Source organism: Eucalyptus grandis, chromosome 10 (assembly GCF_016545825.1).
Source record: "Eucalyptus grandis isolate ANBG69807.140 chromosome 10, ASM1654582v1, whole genome shotgun sequence".
Taxonomy (NCBI): domain Eukaryota; kingdom Viridiplantae; phylum Streptophyta; class Magnoliopsida; order Myrtales; family Myrtaceae; genus Eucalyptus; species Eucalyptus grandis.
Window position 1 is genome coordinate 12232635 of NC_052621.1, and position 19638 is coordinate 12252272.

The following is a 19638-nucleotide window of genomic DNA, read 5'->3' on the forward strand; positions in this document are numbered from 1 at the left end:
CCAACTGAACTTGAATGCCGTTGTACTTTGGCATTATCCTGTACTGGTAATACGTCCATCGTGTATAATAACTTCTTGAACAAGATAAACTTAAGAAATTATAATGCTAAAAAGTAGAGATGACATATTTCACCATTCTGGACGGCCCACTTGAATTTTCATCCGCTTCTTAGTACGCGTTTTACTCAATTTGCTCGCAGCTTACTCATCTAGGATGAAAGTTCACGTCGTCCCTAGAGAAGAAGAGGAGAGAGAGAGAGAACTCTCTCTTATGAGAAAAAATCTGATTAACCTTTAAGTTAGGAAGGTTCCTTTTGCAGATTTTGGGTAAAACCATCTTGAATCCCCAAAATCTCAGGGAAGTAAGGATTTGCCAAAACCCATGTGAAAACGCCTTTTGGAGCCACACCGCGTGCAATGATCCTCACGCCCCGATTGAGATGTGGACACATGTATTCTTGCTGTTTAAAGAACTCCCTTGCCCAATTTGAGCATCTAATGCTTTGGGATTAAGAAAGACCTCCAATGTGGATGCAAGGAAAGCGAAGGGGCGAGGCAAATTCGTAGGATAGCCCACGTAAATCCTCCAATTGAAAACTTTTCCTTTCCTAGGTTCACGTCCTCTTTCCTTACTGTGGAAACGTGCCTTCATGCTTTCAAATTAAGACTTCACCCCCCTTTTTATTTTCATTTTTCCTAAGGTTATAGAAACAAATCCATTCCTTGATGACACACGGATAAGGCCAAGCATCTCCATTTGCAAGCTCTTTATGAAGTTACCTGTGAATTCCTATTTGGAGCTCTTGATCCTGTCTATCATTTGGTTTTCGCACCGATTTTGGAAAGTAATCCATCTTAAGATGTAGAAATTCAATATAAAACGACCTTATCAGGATGAACCAGCGCTTGCTCTCTCCATAACTCTCGAACCCTACTCACCTTACGAGAGACCGCCGCTCGTTCCATCTTGCAGGGCTCAAGCTACCTAATCGGTTTTTGGTACCTGGAGAGGTCAGTACTCGAACGGCCAAATACCTTTTCATGCTTTTCTGTGGGACATGATGATTCTCCTAACCTTTTGTCGAAGTCTCTTAATCTAATTGTCTGTGATTCGAGAATGACATTCAAATCACATCACATATGATTGGGATTGTTCTGTATTCCCCCCAATTTGCCAATTCTAATAAGCATGTCGACGAGATTGATCGGCTGTCAGAATGATAGCTCCTCTTGCGTTATTATTTGACATCGGATGTCGGCAATAAATCGACATCAAATATGTTGCAAGTTCATTGTAATTTAGTTGAAGAAAGAGTCCGGCTTGAATGATTTTTTTTTCCTTTTTTTTTGCGATTTTTTTGTTTGCCTTTTTCTTTTTACCATATAATATATATATATATATATATATATATATATATATATATATATGTATATGCATACATAATATTAGCGTAGATTTTTCATTTGTGGGGAGCTCCTGTTGGCGAAAAAGACTGCTAGGCCTGGCTGTAATTTTGACCGAGATTGATACGCGCTTTACATGGTGGCGAAGCAAACTGGCAACTGACTTTTTGATTTCCAGAAGCTAATTATATCTCGATTTCCCCCAAAAAAAAAAATTCCATCTTTTTTTCGTTTTCTCTCTCTTCGTTCGCGAGAGAGAGAGAGAGAGACTGTCGGAAACAACGGCGGTTAATCCTGACAAACCCCGAGAATGTGAAATTTAGAAAGAGTCTCGGCTTCTCTCTCTCTCTCCTCTTTCTCTCTCTCTCTGCATGTGCGTGTATATAAGCCACAGGCTCTCACCCACGGCATTGTCTCTCGCTGTTCCGTTTTCTTGTTCGTTCGTTCGTTCTTCTTCTTCTTCTTCCTGTTGTTGTTTCTACAGTGTCCCCCGAAGAGAACCCAAAAGCACTCCAAAGGTTTGGAGCCATTGAAGTTTACTGATCCATTTCAAGAACTGAATTTGGCGAAGGGAAAAAGTAAGCCAATTCCGGCACTCTGTTTTTCTCGTTTTCCCCTCCTCTGTTTCTTGTCTCTCTCTCTGTCTCTCTCTGTCTCTGCGCTTCCGTATCTGGTGGGTGGCAAGAAAGAGGGGAGAGAAACCGTCGGCTGCGAAACGAAATGCGTGACGAGAATTAAACCGAGGAGAGCGGTGGTGGTGGGTGAAGAAGGAAAGGAACCGTTACAGAGTCCCTCGCGGTGCGCAGGACATTTATGATCTCAAGCTCTCGCCCTTTTTTTTTTATATGTTGTCGCTGCTCTTTCTGGGTGAAATTTACCGTGAGGACGTCGCTGTTTCCACCGATATGGCTTTAAGATTATGGGAAACCCGCGTTGCTATTTCCAGAATTGATCTCCAAAAGCACCGCAGACGATATGGCGGCGTTGGCATTGTCCTCTGAGTAATTCTTGTGAATATTTCCGTTCTTTTCGAAACATATTGTATTTGACCATGGTTTAATTTTTAGAACGGTGGGATGCTGTGGGGTCCTGGGTAATGAGAGAGAAAGAGAGAGAGAGAGAGAGAGGAGAGTAGAAAGACAGCTAGCAATGAGGCAAGATTGCTCACCTAACATATTTACCCCACATTACCACCAGTCCCTCCCCCTCTCCCTCCCTCCTTTTTTAAGCCTCTGTTTCTTTCCTCCCTCCCCTTTCAATCATCTCTCTCTCTCTCTCTCTCTCTCATTCTTGGTTGGGCTTCCTCTCCTCCCCCACTACGAGGTACTATTCTGCACTTTGTACTTAATGCAGAGCTATTGGAGGGAACGGGGCTCCCGGCAATGCCCTGTTCTTTTAGCCGACATTTTCATTCTGGGTTTTTGGTTGAACCGTGAAAAAACAAAAGTTTGGATTTCGGAAGTGCGGTTTCCATTGGGATTCGCGAGGGGAATCTTTGAGACTTCCTAGGCTTTTTCTGTATGGAAAACGCGGTTGCTTCTTCCTTAGCCGTTCATTTCTAAATTCGGGCTCCCTTTATGGGGGCCAATCCAGTGTCGGCAGAGACTGAGGTTCCATGGATTCTTGCGATGTTTCAGCGGAAAATTCTTGTTCCAATGGCTAAGCAATTCGTGTTTGTCATCGCTCGACAGTATAACGATTGATGCTCTGTTTCGAAAACTCGGAATGGACTCGAATTGAGCAACCTCATTTGCTGTTTTCCTTCCATTGATTGAAATTATAATTGGAGTCATCTTGGTTTTCTTGCAGGAGAGCCTGAAGAGGACAATCCCAGGTTGTCTGAAGCATTTTGGCCTCTTTCTTCTTAACTCGGAAACTTCCCCTTAAGGTAAGCAGTTTAGCATCCTCCAGCTAGAATTCTCAGATTCTTTCCCTCAATTCTTGTTTCTCCAAGTACTTACTTTAATAAGTTCACCCCATTTTCTTGAAATTCAGACCTTGATATGGTAACTACAATGTCGCTTTGGGAGGTTCTTTATGCTGAAAAACATGGAAATTACATCCATTGTCTCTCACATTCCGTTGCTCCGAATTTCTTCAGGAAAAATTCTCTGAATTGAGACAATGACCGGACCCAACTTCATCGACGAGATAGACTGCGGCAGCTTCTTCGACGACTTCCTTGACTTCCCCAGCGAGGACGTTGAGGCCGGGCTCCCGGTCGGGAAGCCCGACTCGCTCCCGAGCATCTGGTCGGCCCAGCCCGAGCCGCTGCCTGGCTCCGACGCGGTCTTCTCCGGCAACAGCAGCTCCAGCCTTTCCGCCGAGCTCTCCGTCCCGGTAAGCACCACCACCGCTCAATCTTAAAACGGCAGCGCGTGATGTCCGGACCAGCTTTCGCCCCCCGAGTGTCGGTCCCGTGAAACTCCGGTTCGTCGCTAGGCGGGGTCACGATATCGAACGCGGTTGGCTTTTAGGCTTTTTTTAAATTTCGCAATCGTTCGCTGCTTTTTTCAACGTGAGTAGGGACCTCCTTTTCTTCCTTGGACGCATTAATGACGTCACATGCCCAATATTTTCCCGGTGGGGGGTTCACATGTCAGGGTTTAGGTCTTGTAGGCGACCGCCGTGACATGGCTCGTGGGCTCCCGGGTCGGGTCGGGTCGGACCCCGCAGTGATTGTCGGCATGTGACTCGCATGTGACCGGCTGCTGCGCTTTCCCCAGTTGCATCTTTCTTTTCTCTCTTTCTTCTGGAATTTGTCTGTTCTTGCTTAGAAATTTCGCAAAGGTCTGGCCTTTAATGCATGATATCACTTTGCGTGACGGCGAGGCAAACTTTAGATTGCGCTTTCGCTCCGTCCCATGTTCACCAAAGTCGCGGTATCACATTCGCTACGTCGGAACTGAACTGGTTCATGTGTTCACGTCACTGGTTTTTTTTTTTTTTTTTTTGCTGACTTTATTTTAAGCTGAAGCACCCGAAAAGAACGAATCTTTAGACAAGATGAATAAAGAAAAATATTGGCTGCGAAACGATGAATTACTTATCGGGAACAGAAAAAGATAATGACAGAAGCGAGCAGTGATTGGTGTTTTTCTAAAGAGAAGGGGTTGATCATTCTGAGTTTTTGTTTGCGCAGTACGAAGATATTGTTCAGCTGGAATGGCTGTCGACCTTTGTGGAGGAGTCCTTCTCTGGAGGGAGCCTCACGATGAGCAAAGAGCAGGTCTCCAACGGCGGCGGCGGCGGCGGCGGCGGTGGCGGTGGCGGCAGCGGCAACAACACGGACTCCTCGTCCCAGCAGTTCCAGACCTCGAGCCCGGTGTCGGTCCTCGAGAGCAGCAGCTCCTGCTCGGTCGACAACAAGCCCCGGCCGCCCAGCCCCGAGGCCATCAACCCGGCCCGGTGCGGCAGGGCGCGCAGCAAGCGGCCCCGGCCAGCGAATTTCAATCCCCGCCCAGCGATCCAGCTCGCTCCCCAGCAGTCCTCCGACGTTGCGGAGAACGAGCCTGGCTCTGAGAACAGCGAGGAGTCGAATTGCCTGCCGGTCATCAAGGCCCCGAAGAAGCAGGCCAGTGGCGGCGCTGAGCCTAAGAAGAAGAAGAAGATCAAGTTCACCATGCCTCCGGCACCGCCTGCCGAGGCCGATCAGGGGCTGCCGCAGCAGGCGGTTCGCAAGTGCCTGCACTGCGAGATAACCAAGACCCCGCAGTGGAGGGCCGGCCCGCTGGGCCCGAAGACCCTCTGCAATGCCTGCGGCGTCCGGTATAAGTCAGGCAGGCTGTACCCCGAGTACCGGCCGGCGGCGAGCCCGACTTTCATCCCGTCCCTGCACTCGAACTCTCACAAAAAGGTGCTCGAGATGAGGACCAAGACCACCGACAATGCCGACGACTCCGGGACCGCCTCGGCAGCGACCGACTCACTCGAGCTGATCCCGAACATGTCCGGTTGGATTACATGTGAGGATTAGGGGAAGAGGATTCGGAAAGACTTTGCTTCTCGATGAGAACTCAGAGCATCTCCATTTTCGACGTCAAGCCGTGCTTACTTGGTTGATCATTGATCAGAATTCTTTGCTTCGTTGGGGTTTTTTTTTTGTTTCTTGTACAGGGGACGGGCCGGGGCGTTATAGAGAGATAGATGAATGAGATTATTAGTCATTAGAGAACTATAATGGGAGATTTGGGAGAAAGGTTAGTGAGAAGTTGGGGAGCAAATTAAGTTTTAAGGGTAGACCTTTAATCTAGTCATTACTATTGGTAGGTCTCAAGGATAATTAGAGTAAATTGCTATTCGAAGAACCCTGTGTTGTTTTGATGTTTTTCCTTCTTCTGGGTTATTCTGTTCTTGATTTTCCTGATAATGGGGAAACTCTTTTTGCAGTTCATTTTGTAGTGGAAAAGTTGTTTAGACCAGAAGAGAATTTTTTTTTTTGAGTCATGCTCTCGACCGTCTCTATTTTATCTGTGCTCTCCAAAGTCTCTTCTGACATAATAACATGGACGCAAAGGCTCAAGAAATGTTTAAAAAGATATTGGGCTGATTCCTTTCAAAATTCAAACGCTCCATGATTGGAATAGACGTGCCCAGATTTGGTGGCATGTAGCGCCAAAAGTCGTTGAGGGAAGGCATGTGGGTCTCGTAGTGTCGTATGCCTGTTTGGAATTAAAAAAATCTGTGAGCGATCAGGTGCTTGATACATGGAGATTTTGAAGACTTTGCAGTGAGAGAAATAAAAGTCCAAATGCATTCCGTGAAGGATTAAACAATTCAAAGGGCGAGTGTGTGTGTTGCCGCGTGATAGGCTGTCGAGATAATATCATTCAAACATTATACCCTTCCAATTTCGCCGAGTTCAATCTCATGTCCCCATCTCAATAACCAAACGCACTCTTGAGATTAGCCAGCACTCGCGTTAGATGTTTTGATACGTGGTAAAAGAATAAAGAGCCTCGTGTCCCATCTCTTTTTTCAAGTTTTCAAAAGGTTTTCATGGTCTGAAGACGGTAAATATTATTGCTAATGATACATGGGGGGTGAAACTTAGGAAAGCATAAAGATGGGCATGATTAGGAGTTAAAACAAAGGATTCCAGTAATCGTAAAGCCATCATTGCCATAGAAAATGAGGGCAAAAGCAATCATTGGATTGCTGGGAAGAAGAGAGGCATCATCGCGGCTGTTTAAAGAGCGTGGCCAGGGAATTACACCTAGTTCCTTGCGCACCATGCAACAGGAAGGTTAAAGGGGAATTAAAGTTCCCACCATGCTTCTTGGTTACAGCTTCTTTAGGGGGGCTTCAGATGGAAGGATGGTGGTGACAAAGTCGGTCTGGAATTGTATATTCTGCCAAAGCATGTCTCTCTTTTTCCTCTTTGAACTACTGCCTTTGGAATTGAAGAAGTACTTGCCTGGAGGTTGACCCAATAAAAATTATATGCGATGGGCGATGTAGAGTCATATGACTCTAGTACTTGGCAGCCAATTGGATATCTCACAAAGATCTCAACCGTGTTGTAAAGGGGACCAGAATAACCAAGATCTTCTGTGGGGTTCAACTTCCTTTCTTTATTGCCATAAATCAGTGGCACAATCCTTGCTGTAATTGAAGGGCACTGAGGAACAGATTGGTGGGGAGGAAGGATCTGTGGTTGAGGGATCCAAGTCCATTCCTCAGTTGTAAATTGAATAATTAGGCAAGAAGTCCAAGTCTGACCAAATACAATCGGAGCTCAATTCAGCAACTTGCCAACTAAAGTGATGGTGCTCTCCTGTCTAGGGGGACTCATCATCGACCGGTCATTATGGCGTTCTAAAATGATTAAGACATCCTATCACCCCTCCCAGAAATTCTCCCCAAGACAGAGTTTCAAGTTACGTTTGATGCTGATGTATTTGATGGGGATTTTGATGATTTGAGAGAGTTGGAGACTGCTGATTTGATAACTAACTTGCTGATTGTTTTTCTTGTCATCGGGACAACATGCCACCCGCAATGTGTGGAAAAATGAAGAATGTCTCGCAGTCATTCTCCGTTGATTATAGTGGGATTGCGGGCAAATAGCTTAGCAAAATGTCCACATCGAGCGGAAGTCTGCACCCATTCCAGCTTCCCGACCCGGGATGAACGGTGTGGGGCCATTTTAAGGCCAAAGTGAGACTTTTTTTTTTTTTTTTCTCAAAGAGGGTTTGAATTGAAATTATTTGCTCAAAAAGAGTTCAGAATGAAATTTATCTTAAATAAGGACCTAAGGTAGCCAACTTAGTTTCAGATAGAGATCCGAGTTTACCGACCTGCCAAACTTTCGCCAGCCAGCTTGCACATGTGGCTCACGTGCTTATTGCGACAGCAAGAGCTATTGCAATTTTGTCCGAAAGATTCTAACTTGACCCTATTTGAAGAAGTCCCAAATTGCCACTTCCCTCCTTCCTCCACTGTTTTATGAACTGGGGACTGTTTCTCTAACTGCGGAAGATTTTTTTGGGGAGCAATGGAGAACGCTGTCTGAAATTTATATTCAGTGGTGCTTGGATATATCTTCTTTTTTGTGAAGTTCTCTTTGGGTTATCCCTGAAGTAAGAGATGTGCTTGCATTTTGTAGAAAAATCATGCATTTAATACCATACCTTGGCTGGAACTGGACTTCTCTTGCATTTATCAGTGCATATGTTCAGAAAAAAGCATGTGTTGTTTTGGTCAGGCAACCTTCAAGTTATTTACTGGACTACAATTTTACATGCATCTGTCATGGGCCGATGGTAATCCGAGACCATGACCCATCACTGTAACCATTATTCTGCAGATGGAGGACTACCATTCCTCTTTTAAGATTAAACTGTACAGCTCCCTCTCGAAAAACCCTAACTTCAATTTAAGGCCTTTTCAATCTATAGGACTCCTTCGAATTGGGTAAAAATTTTCGAACAAGAGTTCCCTTGCTTAAGCAGCCAAAAAAAACAACGTGAGTTACACGCCTAAGCCAACCGACGAAATTTGGCTGACTGGTGAACTTGAAACGTTATTTGAGATTAAATTAACCATTTTGAATCTTATTTGAGACTAAATTAGCCATTTTAAATCTTATTTAAGACAAGGCTTCCAGAACTATTTTTTGAAAAAGCAATATCATTCGAAACTCTTATTTGAGATTTTCTCTTTTATTACATATTATCCTATGCGTACACGGGTATCATATTCCATCCAAGGAGAAGCATCCAAAGAATTTTTTTTTTTTTTTTTAGTGGGATTAGTGAAAGAAAACCTTCTAATCCATGCGAACCAAATATTTAGGTAGGCCTAGCAAAATACTAAATCGTCGAACAAGAAATTTTCATTATAGGTTGAAAGGAATTCTTAAACATGGAAACTGAAAGACTGATTACACATGGTTGATCAATGGAGTAACCGGGCACCGTAATTTGCCACAGACCCTGCGCATAACCTCATTTGTATCATCATCCTATGCCCGAGCAATACGGTGAAATTGGATGGTGCGATTTGCAATGATGAGCAATTGAGGGAATACAGGCTGGTCGGTCATGCTAATGACGCCGAACCGCCGGACATTTGTCCCGGAAAATCTTGGTCCATAAGGCTGCGCATGACAACGCTTCTGTTTCCGGAAGAGTTTTTTTCAGAAATGGTTCCTTTCATTTCGCTCCTCCGGGAATAATTTCGAGTAAAAGAACCCGTTTGGTAACGACACAAAATTTCTACTCTTGGAATAGAAAAAAGAATAGAAATGCGTTTGGTAACGTAACAATTTCTTTTTGTATTTATTCATTTTTATTCTTGCCGAGCCGTCGCCACCGCTCGCCGCCGGTCGCCGCCGCCGCCGCCGCCCGGCCCGCCGCCGCGCCGCCGCCGGGCGGCCGCGGCTGGCGGGCGGCGGCGGCGACCGCGGCGGCGGCGGCGACGGCGGCCGGGTGGACCGGCGGCGTCGCCGGAGATGGTGGCGGCGGGCGGCGACGGCCGACGGCCGGCCGGTGGCCGTGGCGGCGACGGCGGCGGCGGGAAGGTCGGTCCGCCTCCGGCGGCCGGCAGCGGCGGCGACGTCGGTCGCCTCCGGCGGCCGTGGCGGCGACGGTCGGTCGGCCTCCCGGCGGCCGGTGGCGGCCGGCGGCAACCGGTGGCGGCGGCGGCGACGGGAAGCGATCGGCCTCCGGCGACCGGGCGGCGGTCGGCCGGGGCGGCGGGCGGCGGCGGTCGGCCGGCGGCGGCGGGGGGCGACGACGGGTGGTGGTCAACAATGGTCAATGGCGGTTAGCAAGAGAAGAATAAAAGAAAAAAAAATTCACTTATTTCTTAAACTTGTTCCCTGAACAAGAACAAACTTTTTTACTTCTCATTTCTATTCCAAAACCATTCCCGGGCTAACTTTTTGTTCCTAACAAAAACTAACTTAGTTATCAAACGCGGTTTCTATTCTTTTTTTTTGTTCTGGGGAAGAAAAGAATAGAAATAGTTGGGCTGGGGATGGTTATCATGCGTAGCCTAAGAGACTTAGGTGAGTTCATCAGAACGTCCAATACGAGTCTTCATCATTACAAACATTAGACGCGTGGGATGTCTTTGGGAAACATCACAACATTTAAGCACAGAAATTGCGCATTCCATGTAAAGAACAATGATCAGAAGATACGCGCAATCAAAATTGATTGAACATTATAAAAACGAGAAAATCTTAGAAAGCTCTAACAAAGTTGCATCACAACTTCCAGTAAAACAACATACCTCGGACAATTCTGTAGTCGAAGAACGTTTCTTATTTATCAGAACATCTCTGTAGCATACATGGAACATAAGTAAAAATTAAAGTAAACATAGCCATTAACTAGTATTTCGAGTGCCTGTGACCAAAACCATCTGAAAAATGAACCTCCTTAGAATCAGAGACTGACGCACTGATTTCACGTACTGTACAGAAGTAGACGCCAAAGCCGACTTTAACTGCCAGTATAACGTGCCGAAATATACTCTGTACCAAAGTGCTCTGCATCATCTGCTCATGATACTTGAGCAAACTTGTCTAAAGCAGATGTATCCAATGCTGAAAACTCCTTAACAGCCGCAAGCACGGCAAGTCCAAGTTTTACAGCGTCATCGTGAGTTGGTGCCTACAGCAGGTAAATTTTGAACTGAATTCTTAATCCAATAAAATCATTTTTATGGTAGCTTGTGTAAGAGATTCCTCTACCTCAATGTTAAGAGGAAGAACAGGATCATGGAGCGAGAGCCTCAGAAGGAACCATCCTCCAAACCCAGACACCCGGACCTGTTTAAGCAGCAATCAGACTAGAGATCAGCATCACATGCAAAATGCAAAGCTCACCCAGCGTCTTGTGCTATTCAGGGAGAAAAGAAGAGAGGAATTAACTAGATAGCATGATGGACCTGCATTTACTTTAAAATAAAATACTCCTCTGAAGTCACTAGTTCAGATATTATTTTGGTAAGCACACAGCATTTTGCTCAACTCATTGTGGACTATAATTTTGACTCCTCTTGTAGATACAAATCAAGAACCAACATGGACTCCATTGTGATGTTTAACTCTCCTTCTTGCTCCCATCCCCAGGAGCATTCAGAACGTATGTACTTTAATTGAGAATTAGAGCATTAACTTGTCTCCTTAGCATATGAACATGAAAATACAGAGTATAAATAGCTGCTGAAATAATGAGGTCCAATCTATTAAGAATAACTTCATCGATTCAAAACTTACTCCTTCATAATTTACTGGAGCTTTCTGAAGCTTTGGGTCTAAATCAATAGAGTTCTCCAAGTGCTTCAACACTGCCTCTCCATAGTCTCGGAAAGATCTGTAACCTCTATGCTATCAGGGTCTTAGAGAGGGAAAAAGAAAAGGACATTGCTAGAAACCAAGAAACCACATACCCTCCCTTTAAGTCTGGATGATTCTGGTCGATCTTCAACCTCAATTCTACAGCAACAGCTGCTTCTTCTAGACCCTCTACCAAATCTGTCAATACTCTGCTGCCACCACCTGCTCCTGAAGCTCGAGCTGAAGCAAGTTTGTTGAGAACTTTGACCTATAACAAAATGCTTAATATTTTATGACTCAAAGCTTTAAGCTCATGCATTGCAGTTGTAATAAAGAGTTCATGGTTAATCAAAATACAAAATGCTTAATATCTGCAGCACCACTTTGAATTGGAAAGCATACCATGAGGTATGCCCCATCATCGAGCCAATGATTCTCCTTAAGAGCTCCATGACCACTTGTCTCAATAGCCAGATGAGACTCCTCGCCAGTAGAGTTCTGTAAGAATTTTCATATAAATAGGAATGATAAATGAAAAGCAATCTAGGAGAAACATCAAGTCACTAGTCCAGAGGGATCGTTATTATTTGGCGAAGTGTGATGTTTCAGCACACATAAGATTCAGTGAGAGATGCGAATGTAAATGGAGCGATGCACCTATATTCTTTCTTCACATTTCTCTTTTTGGGCTCTAGCACACCTATAATCTTATGTCTGCCTCTTTCTTTTCTGTTGAACGTTCATGTGATGTGCCCAAATGCAGATGTATTTTCTACGGTAAAGGAAGTGAAAAATTATCTTACCAGGCGTATAGCTTCATCAATGACATTTTTGTAGCCTCTTTTGAACCTATGGTGCTTTCCCCCTATGTCAGACCAGAGGCAGATATTATTTCAGAAATAGTTCCATGATTGAACAAAACACATTCGATTCTGCCTTACCAAGTTTGTTCTCGATAAAAGTTGTCAACCCATCAGAAGTAACACTGTCTGTCACTATAGTAGTTCCAGGATGCTAAGGGAAAAGAACAACCAGAAATTATTGTTCTTTTTCCAGATAAAAGCATATGAAAGAATGAGAATTTTTAGTATCTTAGCAGGTAAAGCTTACTTCTTCAAGAACAATGGCGGACATTAATGCAATCAGACGATTCCGATTAAACTCCCTACCAGTGGAATCCACAGCAGCAGATCTGACATACTTTCATTTAGTACAACTCGTCATGGAACTCAAGGGTGAAAGGATCACATAAACGTTTACCTGTCTACGTCTGTGTCAAAAATTATCCCCAAATCAGCCTTGTTATCCAGGACAGCCTGAGTAATAGCTTTCATGGCTACCTTATCCTCCGGATTTGGAATATGGTTCGGAAACAAACCTGCTCTCAGAATATAACTTTTAGCAAGAAGAGATAGTTGAGATTAAAAGGAAAAATCAAGATGAGATTGCAAATTGAAATTTGAAGAAATAAAACACGTAAGCAATTACCATCTGGCTCCAAGAACTGACTACCGGAAGTAATTGCCCCGAGAGGTTCGAGCACCTTTGCCTGATAAATTATAGAAAGATAAAATCCACATGTGAATACAAATGAACTACATGATGCAAAAGGCGTGAAAAGGTGGATACCTTGATAAGTACAGAGAACATGCTTGAGATAAAATATAATTACTCCTACCAGAACTTGATTAATTATCTAAAAGAGAGACATGACCGTTATCATAAAACTCCAACTTCATTGCTCCATAGCATTCATGGTATAATGAAGTAAAAAATTCATGCAGCATTGTGTGGTAGAGAAGGCATCACTTCTTTGTTCTCAGGTAAATGGACAAAATTAAAGGCAGCAATTAAAAATAACTTACAGCAAAGAAACCTCCCGCTCCATTTCCAGCATCAACCACAATATGAAATCCCTCCAATGGCTTCTCTAGAGTGAAAAAGTTGATAGACAATCAGAGAAATGGATAACGTTTCGTTCAAATTACATGTGCAGAGGACTTTACTGGCTAACAAGTTCAAGTGGGAACCACATGAAGCAATAGAAGGAATGATATGACATAACTCACATTGATCCTTTTTGCACTATGCATGTCGAAAGATATTCTCATGTTTTCAGAAGTTAACTGGAAACTGTACTAGATTAAATACCTATATTTCCTGCCGCTCTGCGCACTGCCTTAACAAGGCCAGATGTATAAACAGTCATGTAATCAACTCTTTTGACTGATGCAGAAGCTTCATTTCTTTTATCTTCAAAACTACTGTTCTTAAATATATCTGCAGCGCGCTCCAGGATGTTTTTAATGTCAGCTTTCCCAAGCCCTCCAGCACTTGTAAAGAATTTGAATCCATTGCGATTGTAAGGAAGATGACTAGCTGTTTGCAGGAAAAGAGAGAGAAACTAAAGTTTAGTTAAGTAGAAAAATCCTGAGATTGGCTATTATTCACACACAAAGCATGAAGCCAGCAACAAGTCTCAACTTCAAATTGATCATTCGGAAATACATTAGGAGTCGGTATCCAGTGTTGTTAGCATTTAAGGGTTACTCAAAATACAGGTACTGTCAAGAAGTCATTAGTTGATATAACCATTTGATATGGAAATAAAAAGAGAAGTACCCTGAAAAAGAAACTAAAACAATCACAAGTTACCTGTAATCATGATGGACCCATCAACTGGACATAGGAATGCATCATCTTCTGTGAGTGTGCTGTTAAACATTGCTGGTGTAGATGCTAGCCTACATGAAGCCAAAAAAAACCACTTAGATGTTCACTCAGATAATGACCATAAAATGGAGAAGTTTTCTGAGGTAGACCGGTATCATAAATATCAAAGCTATCTACCGTAGTCCAGTACACCTGATCAACATATCAAGGTACAAACTCCTGTGAACTACATTAAAGTTTCAAATAGCTATGTTTGTTTTCAATGTATTATTCTACAATAGACCAACCACACCAACCCCCCTCCCCCCACCCAAAAAAAAAAACATTAAAAAAAAAAAACAAAAAAAAAAAAAACCCTCTCAATTAAAAGTTTTCCTATTTCTCTATACCCTTTACACACAAATAAAAGTCCATCCCCTCTATAATTTATAATACTTCTAGTTAACTTAACATATAGGAAGTTCCTGTTTTAGACCTCAACTAACAACACACGATATATTATAAGAACAAAAAGATAATATTTTAATCTAGTCTATCTACTCTGCATATTGATCAATTAGTCACTAATTATCTGGACTATTACTTGAACATATATATTAAAAAAAATGAAAGAGCACAATTCATGCAAATTGAAAACAAGACACCAAACATGTTTCGAAAATTTTACAATTTGGAAATGAAAACAATTTGCAAATATTCTAACGAACGTGAAAAAAAGAAAATGTTCTGTGAACCAATAAGCACCCAAATCTTTTGGTTCCTAAATGTATTTAACAGCAAAAGCTTCTGCAGAACTGTTCATGTAGCAACAAGACAATTATGTGATCTGCACAATTTATGCAGTTTTAAGATAGTAAACGAAAGTAAAACTTGCTCTTCAAGCAACAAATTTAAGGACACTTGAATAAAAGTACATAGATATCATCACACAACTGCATCACATGACGTGCTGATCAAACTTCAGTAAAAGCTGAATCCCACAAAAGGGATGGTGCAGAGAAAAGAGTGGAAGATAGTCCACTAAAGCATTGAGGAAAAATCAGTCTATTTCCAGATATGAACATCTAAGGTCTGCTCAAACAAAAATTGCATAACCAGATTATGAAACACCAGAATTAATGCCAAGACTAGAGTTATTTTCAAGCACCTTACCAAACCATTCATACTGAACTTACCAGATCCTAATAGTAATAAACCAGAGATAATGCAATGCGGAGTGTTTACCAACAAGAAACTCAGAAGCAAATTGGAAGCATGAAATGGCTGAAATCTAAAGTGAATTATCACCCACCCATACTGAATGACATCCACTCCCATACTGGAAATTCCTCGAGAAACTGCATCCTGAAATGTGATCAGTAAAATCTTGCGTTACCAAACTAATTTTCACATAAAAAATACTATTGGTTTATTGCATCTTATATTACAGAGAATTGTGCTAAAAAATCCTATAAATGTCATTATATAAAACACCAACAACATCATCATTGTTTAATTAATATAAGAATGTGTATCTCTTGCAGACTAACTTGCAAATTAAGCAAGTCTAACAACTAAGCTCCAATTCTTGAGGGGGGAAAAATCAAATCCAAACCAAGCAACTAATAATAGCATTAGCCACCAGCATCAGGTTGACTATTTTCTCATAAGTTTTTTTTTAAAAACCATGATGATAGTACCATCTTAATATCAACATTCGCAACATTGGGCCAACAAAATCATCATGCTCGTTCTTCACTCGGAATGAATAAGCAAAATTTCCATGAAGAACTTAAAAAGGACCTAGCAACAGTATGTCTCAATAGAGTATCATATTCACTGGTTAAACATTTTCCATTTAGCAGCCAGATGTAAAGTCTAAAGTAAGAAAGCACAAATAGAATGAGCAAATTACCTGCAATGTCTGTGCAGAGATTCGTGAATCATGGCCAATGGAAATACTCAAACGTCTTGATGTCTCCTCTTTCTTCTTATCCTTCAACCATGCAGCAAAAGCAGCTGCAATTGCCTCGGTGACCGGTTCAGTCAGGTTGACAGGCTCTCCTTCCACACCAGCAATAGCCACACCTCGAATATCACTGAAAAAAGAAGGAGAAGAAGAAGAAAATAACCCTGATAACTTGATTCCAGATAAAATAAAATGCAATGCTTTAAATAGGGAGGAAAGTAGAAAGGGAGACTACAGTAGCACTCTAAGTCAGCATAGCCAGTACATTTAACTCACTAGAAGGATATTGAATATAGTTCTGGCAAAACGTACCTGCCATTTTGAAGCTTCAAAAAATCAGCTTTCTCTAAAGCTGGTACAGCAGCAGCAGCAGATGGAGCAGCTGCAAAATAAGTTCAGACATGATGATTTGGCTGGTTAGTTCCTAACCCATTAATGTGAACAATGGCAATCCAGAATGTATGATATCCATCTTCTTGCATTGATGTGTAAATTATAATCTAATCAACAGAGAAATCGAGTCCTGCTAGCACACAAAGATAAAGGAAAATATAAGACATTGCAATGAAAATCAAGAAATTTTTTTTTAGATTATCCTAGATGCTATGGCACTTACAACCTGGATATTGAGAGTCTAGAACAGACCGTTGCAGAGTACAAGTCCTCGGTTTACAGAAGTTCTCTGGTATTTCGATACGTTGACCAATTGCATGGAAGTGGTGCCATCCCATGCAAACTTCCCTCCTTGAAAGGGAAGCGTGCAGCTCATATAAGGTGAAGAACAGCCCATTCGGTTTTGATTGACAAACTGGCTATTCTTTTGGTATCGCTTTGCTATAAATATATTTTGCATAATCATCCCTGATGCTGCTGCATAAGAATTTGCAATTATATCAGATCATTTACTCTAATATGCCGGCGGCACCCATTTAGTAATTAAGGTCATCACGTTCGCAATGGCTATAGACGATACACTTCAAGATTTTTAAATTTAACCAACCCAACCCGTATAAATGAAGGAGGACTACTAGTCACTAGAACTGTTTATCGTTGTGACCCGACAAAAGCATCCGACAGGCAGCAGGACCGCTCATTCACGAGTCATCAGCATTGTCTAGACTCTTCACAACAAAGCATACCCACAAGAGCAGCGTACCATGCCCTTTCTAACGCTACATTTCTCAACATAACTAGACACTTTTCTTGAGCATTAATTTGGATTACTCATTTACTCCCCCAACCCAGTTCCCTAATCTTTAATTCGACTCTCTAAGACTAGAAGGCCCCCACAATTCTTTTCCACACAAACGTCCCGTGACTACTACGAACGCATTGTCATAGTCCCAAATTCACTTCCTTTTCTCATTCCCTTTCATTCCGGGAGCCCATTTTATCGCGAGCTTGCGTACCGAACCGAACGTGCTACAAAGCTAAAGCAGTACACTCATTAACCTTCACAGAGACCAGTCCTCCGCGCCTCAACAACCGGGAGACACAGAGCTCGGGGGCGAGAATACGACTCGACCGGCTCCAAAATCAGAACATGGATAATCACAAGCGCGCGCAGGGACAGGCGGACTCATCGGAACAGATTCCCATCCATTCATCGCGACTCGTCAAGGCAGAAAGATCGGCCAACGCTCGCGCGATTCCGAGGCGCGCCGCCTCCCGTCCGTTGAGAAAGATTGCGCGGTTAGTCAAGACAAGAGGGGACGCGCGATTTCATCTCGACGCGCAATCGAACGGAGGAGAGGAGGAGAGCGATGGAGAGGGAGGGAGAGGGAGAAGTTCACCTGCCATCTTTGGGATGTCTGGGAGGGAACCTTTGGGAATATGCGATTCTCGGTTCGGTGGATGGAGAGCGATGGAGAGCGATGGAGAGCAGGTGGTGGGGGGAAATTGGGAATGGAAATGGAATGCGGTAGAAGCGCAGGTGAAGACAGAGAAGGAGGACGAGGTTGGCGAGAACTCTGAGAAGGCAGTCGGCGACGTGAGCTTTTTCGGTACGCCCGCTCGTCAACGGGTCTCGTTTCTTCCGTTCGGTCGTAGGGGCTCCTTTGTCTTTTTACACTCAAAATCAAATATTTACCGACTTTATTTTTTCTTGAATATTGAACGGAAAACATAACTACTAGATTCGCCCCGGTGGCCACCCTTCCAACATGAAAGTGGGGATGCATAAGTTTCAAGAGTGGGTTCGACTCCCACGGAGGCGGGACAAAAGTCTGAGAGTGAGTGTAGAGTAGGAATAGAATAGGGTGACAAAAAAAAAAAGCGGAAAACATTTTTATTACGTTCAATTATATTTAGACATAAATTGTAAGATATTTTTGTTGACCGATTATTTCAAGCGATAAAAACAATTTTTTTTCGATGAAGATGCTTTCCAAATCATTCATTCTTCGTAAAACCAACATAACTTGTATATCTAAAATATCAAAATTTCTTAGCTCAATTACTTAACAAACACTTTTAAAGCATATCGTCAAATTTCTATGATGAGTTGCATGATTGCGTCTATACTTCATATCTTGGTTTACCAAAAATTGTACCACTTTTAAAAATACAAAGGATAAGTTTGTTTAAAGGGGCTATTTTGTCTTTATCTCTCCCCAAAAAAATAATATGTACTGACTTTATTTTTTTAAAATTAATGACTTATACATCTCTTAAAAAGATGAATGAACAAAATATATTTTATTGTACATAAAAATTATTTAGACATAAATTATTTTCAATGATGAAAAGCATTTTTCACTAACTAATTATTTTGGGGATAAAGGTAATCATTTTTTAAGAAGATGATTTTTAAATCATTTATGTTTCGTAAAACAAATAGAGTTGTAATTTTTTTGAAAAAAAAAAAGAGTCATTTTCAAAAATATTCATTATAAGTCAAAGACATCGATATTTTTTCATTTTAGCTACTTTACAAACGCATTTAAAGCATCGTGTCAAATTTCTTTAATAAGTTGCATCTATTCATTCATCAATCTCTATGACTATATTACAATATCTTGGTTTGCCAAAAAATGTACCTTTTATAAAAATATGGAGGATCAGCTTGTTTTTGGATTTTTAAATTTTTTAAATTTTGCTCTTAAATCGCATTTGATATAAATTGATTCAACCTCCAATTCTGCCCTCGGCGCATTAAAGAATCAGGCAATTTCTATACTTTCTGGAATTTTCAATTGTATCCTAGCATCATCTAATCTAAGAAATTTTGTCTCCCAATTCTACCCTCAACTAGCAGGGAGGGATTTCAAGGTGCGTTAGCTCTCCGCCTAGAATAAGGAAGTGACTCGGTGATTTCCAAGTTTCGAAAAAATTGAAATCAAGAATTGAGTCGGTATGTTATAAATTGTACTAAAAAATTGGTCACTTTTCTATTTCTAAGCAAGAAATAAGAAAAATTATCATAAATCAGAATTGCATTTTTGAAAAAAATAAAGAAATAGTTAGGATCGGTACTTATTGAAGTGTTTCTTTAAAGTGGACGCTATGGTTCAAATATTGATGAATGCAATGGTCTTCCTTCATAAAAAAAATGGTGCAAAACCATTTCATAACGGGTTGAATCTAGAATCGATCCCATGGTTAGAACCTTGAGAAACAAGAACCAAGAACCAATCTAATCTAGTCCAACGAATGGATTCTTCTAAATTGAACCAAATTGGGCGATTCCCAAATTGACCTAATGCTCAGCCCTTCCCCTGACTCATCTAATTCGTGATGTTGTGCTTAACAAATCTTAATTTGAATCTTGTTAAAATAATATCAAAGATATTTATTTTTACTTTTGCTGATGCAGTTCGAATCC

General features: G+C 42.0%; 2 protein-coding genes across 11 annotated transcripts; one reads left to right on the top strand and one right to left on the bottom strand.

Moving 5' to 3' along the window:
- Positions 1–1719: 1719 nt before the first annotated feature.
- On the top strand, positions 1720–5850 carry LOC104421787 (GATA transcription factor 8). Of its 5 annotated transcripts, none has more exons than XM_010033881.3 (4): positions 1720–1982; positions 3214–3292; positions 3506–3744; positions 4547–5850. In XM_010033881.3, exons 3-4 carry the CDS (start codon positions 3529–3531, stop codon positions 5378–5380), a joined length of 1050 nt encoding a protein of 349 aa, XP_010032183.2. In that variant the 5' UTR covers positions 1720–1982; positions 3214–3292; positions 3506–3528; the 3' UTR covers positions 5381–5850. The 5 variants fall into 5 exon arrangements, with proteins under 5 accessions (XP_010032183.2, XP_010032184.2, XP_010032186.2 ...); XM_010033882.3 differs by lacking the exon at positions 1720–1982 and adding an exon at positions 2029–2727; XM_010033884.3 differs by lacking the exon at positions 1720–1982 and adding an exon at positions 2746–2922.
- Positions 5851–10102: 4252 nt separating this feature from the next.
- LOC104421789 (phosphomannomutase/phosphoglucomutase) lies at positions 10103–17805 on the bottom strand. Of its 6 annotated transcripts, none has more exons than XM_010033887.3 (18): positions 17609–17805; positions 16461–16682; positions 16128–16197; positions 15762–15945; positions 15159–15211; positions 13850–13938; positions 13346–13573; positions 13060–13124; positions 12683–12743; positions 12455–12572; positions 12305–12386; positions 12136–12208; positions 11998–12059; positions 11597–11692; positions 11308–11462; positions 11135–11231; positions 10607–10684; positions 10103–10526 (listed from the first exon to the last, which is right to left on the bottom strand). In XM_010033887.3, the coding sequence occupies exons 1-18, from the start codon at positions 17613–17615 to the stop codon at positions 10416–10418; spliced, it is 1851 nt and encodes a 616-aa protein (XP_010032189.2). In that variant the 5' UTR covers positions 17616–17805; the 3' UTR covers positions 10103–10415. The 6 variants fall into 6 exon arrangements, with proteins under 6 accessions (XP_010032189.2, XP_010032188.2, XP_010032191.2 ...); XM_010033886.3 differs by having other exon boundaries at positions 16461–16685; XM_010033889.3 differs by lacking the exon at positions 17609–17805 and adding an exon at positions 17268–17565 and having other exon boundaries at positions 16461–16685.
- Between the last annotated feature and the right edge of the window lie 1833 nt (positions 17806–19638).

What these genes read in the sequence shown, in the direction of transcription:
- LOC104421787 (XM_010033881.3), top strand. Translation starts at nt 3,529, where the DNA reads ATGACCGGACCCAACTTCATCGACGAGATAGACTGCGGCAGCTTCTTC. An exon ending in CCGCCGAGCTCTCCGTCCCG is followed by an intron (nt 3,745 to 4,546) that starts GTAAGCACCACC and finishes TTGTTTGCGCAG; the next exon opens with TACGAAGATATTGTTCAGCT.
- LOC104421789 (XM_010033886.3), bottom strand. An exon ending in TCAGTTCTTGGAGCCAGATG is followed by an intron (nt 12,573 to 12,682) that starts GTAATTGCTTAC and finishes TTCTGAGAGCAG; the next exon opens with GTTTGTTTCCGAACCATATT. An exon ending in CTCCAGTAAATTATGAAGGA is followed by an intron (nt 10,685 to 11,134) that starts GTAAGTTTTGAA and finishes CTGCTTAAACAG; the next exon opens with GTCCGGGTGTCTGGGTTTGG.